The sequence below is a fragment of the Eurypyga helias genome, unplaced genomic scaffold (assembly GCF_000690775.1).
Source record: "Eurypyga helias isolate BGI_N326 unplaced genomic scaffold, ASM69077v1 scaffold36804, whole genome shotgun sequence".
NCBI classification, from domain to species: domain Eukaryota; kingdom Metazoa; phylum Chordata; class Aves; order Eurypygiformes; family Eurypygidae; genus Eurypyga; species Eurypyga helias.
The window spans coordinates 15443-22798 of NW_010246564.1; the positions used below are offsets into that span (position 1 = coordinate 15443).

The 7356-nt window shown below is 51.3% G+C and overlaps 1 protein-coding gene across 1 annotated transcript in view; it reads right to left on the reverse strand.

Annotated features, from left to right (window-relative positions):
• Positions 1 to 5483: 5483 nt before the first annotated feature.
• Positions 5484 to 7356, reverse strand: part of LOC104508709 (leucine-rich repeat-containing protein 75A-like) — a gene marked incomplete at its 3' end in the record, with an annotated part of 49871 nt that continues 47998 nt past the window's right edge. Inside the window, exon 3 of the mRNA XM_010150424.1 lies at positions 5484 to 5596. Within this exon, the coding sequence (XP_010148726.1) occupies positions 5484 to 5596 (113 nt within the window). The remainder of the gene's footprint in view (positions 5597 to 7356) is intronic.

A 7356-nucleotide genomic window follows, 5' to 3' on the forward strand; every position in this document is an offset into this window, starting at 1 on the left:
GAAGGCAAGTGCTTGGCAGCAGGAGAAGAGACATTCCAGGATCTAATTCAACACTTGCTAGTTAAGCTGGACTGTAATCATGTCCCCAGGCAGGGCCAGAGACATGCAAATTACTTTAGCTGGCTGGTTTTATGCTCCTGCTATTGACTATCCTACCAGGCAAAATACTGATTTCAGTCCTGGGTGTTGAATCTAAATACATGTGATTCAGAGGGTGGCACGGAGAGGGAGACAGCAAGTGGGAGACAGACAGATTTGTAATCTGCAAAAAAAAAAGGTCATTTGGCACAGGTTTGGGTGCTCCGGTGCCAGGCAGCGTGGCAGAGCAGAGCAGGGCAGCCAACGCCAAGCTTCTCCCTCAATTTGTCTCCTCCTGCGCACACACTGGCTGAACGTGATGCCAGGGGTGAGATGGAAAGGAAAGCCTCCCCCCCTGCCCACGCAGCAGGCTGCCCAGCTGTAGCACGACCGACCGCTAAAGTCAGCTCCAGTTCTCTCTATCATCCGTCCCCATGCTCCTCCTCCGGCTGGTCTGCTTCCCATTATCACTGTAAGGCATACAGCAGTTGTGGAATAAAAAAAAAAAAAAGGCAATTTCCTCTTGTAATTATTTCACCATATTTCTGGGGAGACCAATTACAGCTACGTGGGTTTGCTCGGTCGAGCTGTGCCCGTGCACAGGGCTCTTGCTTGCTGTGCTGGCAAGACCCCGGCAGACGTACCACTGGGTCCCAGGATGGGCTGGTCTGTGAGGGACTGAGCCATCCCCACTGCTTGTGGCTACGTCCCCCAGTGCCTGCTGGAAACGCCAGTGGGCATTTAGTGAAGAAGGGATGCTATCTCACTGAAAATGTGATGTGAGCACCCAAGGAGGTGGCAATACAATGATATCCAGAGGCCAACACCACTTCACTAGCCCTGGGCAAGAAGAGAGAAACATCCCACTAGTGCCTGAGACCCCCTTGATCCCACAGCTGGGGAAACAATCAAAGAGAGGGATCAGCATTGTACTAATGAACCCAATCCAATTATATATCAGCCACCATTTCCCACAAACACGCTCCTGATTGTAGGGATATTTAAACGTCCATTCCTTCCCAAACCCTTCCAACCCCTCTAACCCAGCTGCAGGGGACAAGGGACAGCAGAGCATCGGGAGAGGGTGCAGCCATGAGCCCAGAGAAACAATGCCTCTTAACGAAGCCACGGCACAGATTATGATGTGTGTTGCTGCCTGCCCCGAGTCAACGTGCTAACAAGCGCGTCTCTGGCAGAGAGGACGCAGGAGCGCAATGCATCACAAAGATGCAGTTTTCTAATTAACAAAGTCTTGGAATAACTCCGCAGCTCCGGACTGGGAGTTCTCCATGACGGTTCCATCATCCCTGCCATTGTGGTGCTGAATATGAATATTCATTTATATTCAATTAGTACATAGTTCTTATCTCAATTTTACGAGCTTCCTTGTCTTTTCCTCTGATTCTCCTCTGCCACTGAAGGGGGGAGGTGAGTGAGTTGCTGCGTGGTATTTTTATTGCCAGCCGAGGTGAAAGCACGCCAGCTGCAATCAGCAGGAAACCAGGTAAAAAGCCAGAATACTCATTACAAGGTCAAGAACCACCATGCAGGAGACAAGACACCAGGTTTCCACACCCAAAGCATGGTGTTACTTGCTTCCTGTGATGGATCCTCCAGGCAGGTTGCAACACAGGACAAGGGATGACTAAATTGTCCCTTTCTGACCTCAAAGTTGCCTTGTAGGAGTCAGAAGACTTCCTCTCCCAACAAGAAAGAAAGAAAATTAAAAGACAGTGCAAAGAAAAAGAAGAAATGGCTTAGGGAAGCACCATTTGTGTGGTGCAACATTGCAAAGTCAGTACCGCAGGGAGAAGGAGATGGAAAACCCATCATCCTTCCTGCAGCAGCCCGTCCTGTTTTCCCATCCGGGGCTGGGAGCAGCAGGAGCAGCTCAGGGCTTGTCCCAGGGAGTGGGGCTCATCCATGCATCTCATCCCAACAGGATGAGATTTTCCCCTGCACACATCTAAGGAAAGCGATTTCTCACCCCTTGTCGTTTCCTTGAGGTGTTTGGGCTCAAACACGGTTCCCAGGAGGACATCCCGGTTTCAGAGCTCCGAACCCCCTGGAGCTGGCACCTCGTTCTGTTTATAACCTCCCGTTGACGGCTGCTGCCATGGAGAGGAGCCACACACCGTGCTGTGGGCATTGCCGTTGGCTTTCCTGGGACCTCACCGACCTCGTTGCACAGCAAGAGTAATGCCAGGGAAGCTGGTGGATTTGGGAGTCTATGAAAAGGTGGTAAGGGCAGACTTGAGCCCCAAACATGACTGATATCAGCATGATGGGCTTCTTTTGGGAAACAGCAGAGAAGCAGGATGAGCAATAAACCCCCAAACCCTGTGAGCGAGGCTACATCTCTGCTGCCCAAGCTTTCTGCTTTGATTTTCATCCCCCCAAAGAAAAGCCTTGGCAGAGGGGAGAAGGCACGACCCAGAGCATTTTCCAGTGCTATTCCATTAATAACCCAGGATGGATTTAGAGATCCCCCCCTGCACTCTGTCCATGTTATAAGCAAAGGCTCATTGTCACAGCTGTCAATTTAAGCCAGTTTCAAAAAAAAACCAGAACAAAAACCAAAGGAAAGGACTTTTCCTTTCCAGTGACAGCTGCAACACCCAATCTCCGCCCCAGACTGGCTGTGGGCTGTGTGGGTCAGGGCAGCCCCAAAGAGTATCTCTGAACATCAAGGAGAGACAGCAGTGAGCCCTAGGCTGTACTAGGAGCAGTTAATCCACAGACTGATGGGATCTGCACCACAAATCCCAGACTCCCCAGGCACTGGGTTGCATTGGTCTGTGCCTGAGCAAATGGGGATTTTACAAGGGTGGCCTCCAATAAATCAAAATAAACCACATCCTAATTACAAGGGTCACCCATAGCTACTTACCAAACACCTTCTCCATGGGGGAACAGTTGTCAAACCCCCAAAAAACTGGCACACAAGGAGGGAGAGGAATGGGAATTTTGAAGAAAGCCCAGGAATTGCTTGATTTATTGACTCTATTTAGTTTCTAAATGAAAAGCAACCAGTCAAGCAAAGGAAAAAGACAAGACTCGGTGTGATAAAATCAGCTATAGAAAGAACTGGAAAAGTACTTCCACATCCTTTGTTTTTAATTCTGATAAAAAGGGCCTGTCCTCTCCTTCTCCAACAACCCAGGTCCCTCTGCTATCACTGCATCAAGCCGAAGGTCTCTTCCTTGCAAAGAGATTGATGCAAGGAGGGGCTCTGTAGCTCCCTGGACATTAGAGACAGCTACTAATTACACGACAGAGCAGAGCACTGATGGGTTGTGGGTGGTCAACAGACAAACACAAAAGGTGGAAACTTAATATCTGAAAGTTCCTGCAACATGGGACAGCAGGGCTAGGTCAAGGCCGTGCCGATACCTGGGAACAAGACCCCGTTATTCCGTTGGAAGCATCGTGAGGCACTTGCAAACCCCAGCCCAGAGACACGGGCTCTGGGGAAACACCCTCTGGTTCTTAGCTGTGAAAAGAATTACCCATCAAGTAACACGCAAAATCAGGAGCATCCCTGACAGGGTTGGCCCACAAACAGAGCAGTGGGTGCTCAAGCACACAGAAGACAAGACCGATGCTCTCGCTATTCTCCACATATTCTCTATATTAAGGCATTTAGACCTTAGCAGAAGGTTGGCTTCTCCTAAACAAGCATCTAAACCAGAAACCCACGGAAACCCCATCCTGGAAACACTCGCCAGCAGCCAGCGCTGCGTGTTCGCAACCCCAGGGTCGCTGCTGTGTGGTCAGGGCTCCTTTACCGCCGAAACCTCACCCCGCTACTAAAAACATGAAAAACCTCAGCCATCTCCCTCCTCTTCCAAGGAAAGGGAAGCGCTGTGCCAGGCTGGTAAGATAAAGCCTTGCAGATCTCTGCGGGACGACATGCTCGCGCAATCGCTCCAAGCACATAATTAAGGGCAGGGATTGGTAATTAAAGACAGAGTGGCACGAAGCGCTGCTTTATGTTTTTCCATTTTCAAGAATTTCTTGTCTTTTGGGCTGTAAAGGGCTCCCCGCTGCCACATCAGCATAACTTTAATAACGCACTGGTGGGATGACAGGGGGAGTGCCTTTCCTATCCTAATTAAGAAAAGAAACCACGAGGGTAACTGGGCTCCCAGATGATCACCCGGCTCTCTGCCCAGCCCAGCCCGTGGAGTACAGCCTTGCAGCCCCAACATGCTCCCTCTGCTTCTGCCTCTTGACGGGAAAGAGCGAACTTCAGTCATCAATACGTCTTAAAAACACTCCACACAGGAAAGTACAGTTACCACTAAGGAAATGGGGTCATTTCTCCACATCTGGGTCTCTCAGGACAACTGGGTGCAAAGGACGCTGAGCCAGATCTCTGGGAGATGTGGCCCTAATCCTATTTGGCCATGCAATGCTTTATTCCTTCTGTCTGTTTTCCTCCTATGTCCATCTTCCTACCGTCTCCTTCTCTTTCAGACTAAGTTTTTTCCCTGGATGACTCTCCACTATCCCTACAAATGGTTCCAAATGGCATCTACTAGTACAGGAACCAAAACTCTCTTGGGGCCACAAGCCAGCACCTGGATATAAATCCTGACTCTGCCAGGTCGCAGCTTCTTTTGTATTTCTCACTTCCCTTAACAAAAATAATAAATATGTAATGCATAATATCATGGAACACAAGGAGTCCTTTCTGTTCCCATCAGCCACATCCACTGCCTTTTCAGCTCCACTGATCCAGGATGTCGTCAACCAGGATGCTCCACTGAGGACCCAGGCGAGGAGGGGACCAGGGTCATTTGCTCCCTAGTTTTGATCAAGCAGTTCCCTTCATGCAAGCCACAGTGTGCATGGTGACACGTGCCTATACATTCATTACCAGCTAATTAGGATGTTTTGGAGCAGGTTGTCTCCTGCTCTCCAACGCCCAGCATGGGGATATTTGGAGGATGGATGGATCAGGTTTTCCAGCACCCCCTGCCTGGGCATGACGGTGCTGCTCTCCTCCACAACTGGGATGTGACGGGGAAAGGAAAATGGAAAAGGAGGAAAAGGCCTGTGGGTAAGCATGAAGCAACCTGGTAACAAAACCATGCGTGGGAGAAATGTCGGTGGGGTTGGAGACTACTGAGGATTTTGAAGGTTGGGGCAAGCTGAGAAGGTTTTGACCCCCTGGCTCCCTCACAGCCCTGGCCGATGGTTTTAAGGACTTTCCTTCACTGTGGTGGATTTGTTCCGCCTGATGCTGCAGGTGTGCAACAAGCAGTTCCCTCCAGCACCCACGTTTGCCCACCACGGCCCCCCCTTCCCACTCTCCTGAGCCTGTGTGTAGCCCTGAGGACACAAGGACCAGGGAGAGGACAATGACCCACTGGGTGACAGTGGCTTTAAAGCTGACTCACCAGGACTGCGGCTTCCTCTTCATGATGCCCTGGCGTCTCCACTGCGAGTGGGGGCTGAGGTGGTAGGTGAGCTGCCGGCAAAGCTTCTCCATGGCCCCGAGGGAATCCCCCTCCTGCAGAGACAAGGGAGGGGTCAGGGAACAGTTTGGACTGGAAGGGAGGTGGGACAGAGGATACAGAGTTCAGCCTTCACAGATGACGATGCTGCCAGGAAAAAGCCTGTTTCATGGAGCTGGGATATGCCCTTTCTCTGAGCATCCCACTCACTGGCCAGCTGATAAGCTTATGTCGCTGCAGATCCATCAGCTACACAACTAGAAACATCCACGAGTTTGCAAAAGCTCTTGGAGCTGCGATCTTGGCACAGCTGTATAGGTCCTACATCAACAGGGTGGGAAACCCGGGCCACACATGCAGCAAAACTACTTTCAGCAAGACCCAAACAGGGGGGCAAACCCAACCTGCAAGGAGCAAGAAAGTGGTACAGCACCCTCTTTCCTTTTAATTCATCCTGGCTGCTCGGCTGGAAAGCTTAGTGGAGAGACCTGCTTGCAGAGCACATTTATGCAGCACCTCATCTCTGAGCACGACTCGTGGAGCCCACAAAGAGCAAACCCAGGTGGTGCAAGCATCAGCTCAGAGATGCAGTTTTTGGGCAATGTCTTGGCTCCTACTCGACATGCCCTCTCCCAGCTGGTACGGACCCAGCGCCAGCCCCAGCCATCAGACATGATGCTGAGCACAGGACAGAGGAGGGATGAGGAGAAAGCTGAGAGTGGAGGCTCTTCCCTGCAAAGGGCCCCTTTCCTGTCATTCCTCCTCCATCTTCGCCTGCCTCTGGAGCAGAAGGCTGCTCGCTGCTGGGAGGAGCCCAGAGATTCAAGGGATTTTAATCCCTTAACAGATTTCAGCTGGGAGAGGGACTCATGGCACACACCCCTTCCACAATCTGCAACCAGCCCCATGCCAATGGGGTCTTGTTCATCTGGAAAATGAGGGGGAGAGGAATGAGCCCTGTCTGTCCCCATGGCAGAGCAGGTGCCCCAGGCATGTTCCAGGGATCACCAGCTCCCAATCCTGGCTCCAGCTCCGAAAAGATTGGAGGAAGGGATGGAGCAACAGTGCTTGAAATGGGAATCAGACCCCAGGGATAAAGGAGAGCAGGTAAAGCTCACCCCATGGTGTCCTGCTAATCCTGCCCTGGTCTCTGCCTGGGGACCTCTTTTATCATAGAGTCACAGAACACTTTGGGTTGGGAGGGAACTTAAAGCCCCCCAGTCCCCCCCCCTGCCATGGGCAGGGACACCTTCCACTAGACCAGGTTGCTCCAAGCCTCATCCAGCCTGGCCTGGGACACTTCCAGGGATGGGGCATCCACAGCTTCTCTGGGCAACCTGTCGCAGTGCCTCCCCACCCTCTCCGGGAAGAATTCCTCCCTTCTGTTCCATCTCATTCTCCCTCTTTTCATTTAAACCTGTTACCCCTTGTCCTGTCACTCCCCGCCCTTGGGAAAAGTCCACCCCCAAATAACGACGACATCACTACCTGCTCTCCTCGCATCACTGCGCTATGACACCGAGTCCATGCGAAGAGGGCAGAGCTCTATTCACAACCCAAATTTCTGCTCCTAAAGAAGCAATCAGAGAGCTTAGAGGAGGACACAAAGCATATGAAAGTCTTGGGATTAAGATGTTATAATTTGTTTTCATTAAGAAATGAATCACCAGCTCCTCCCCCAGCAGCAGAATCCCCGGTGGCATGCAGAGCCTGGGGGGTGTGAGGAGGAGTAGGGGGAGGGTGTTGCACCAGGGGCCAAACATCGTTTAAAATAGGACAATGTTAATCATTGAAGAGCCCTGATAAAGAATTCCTG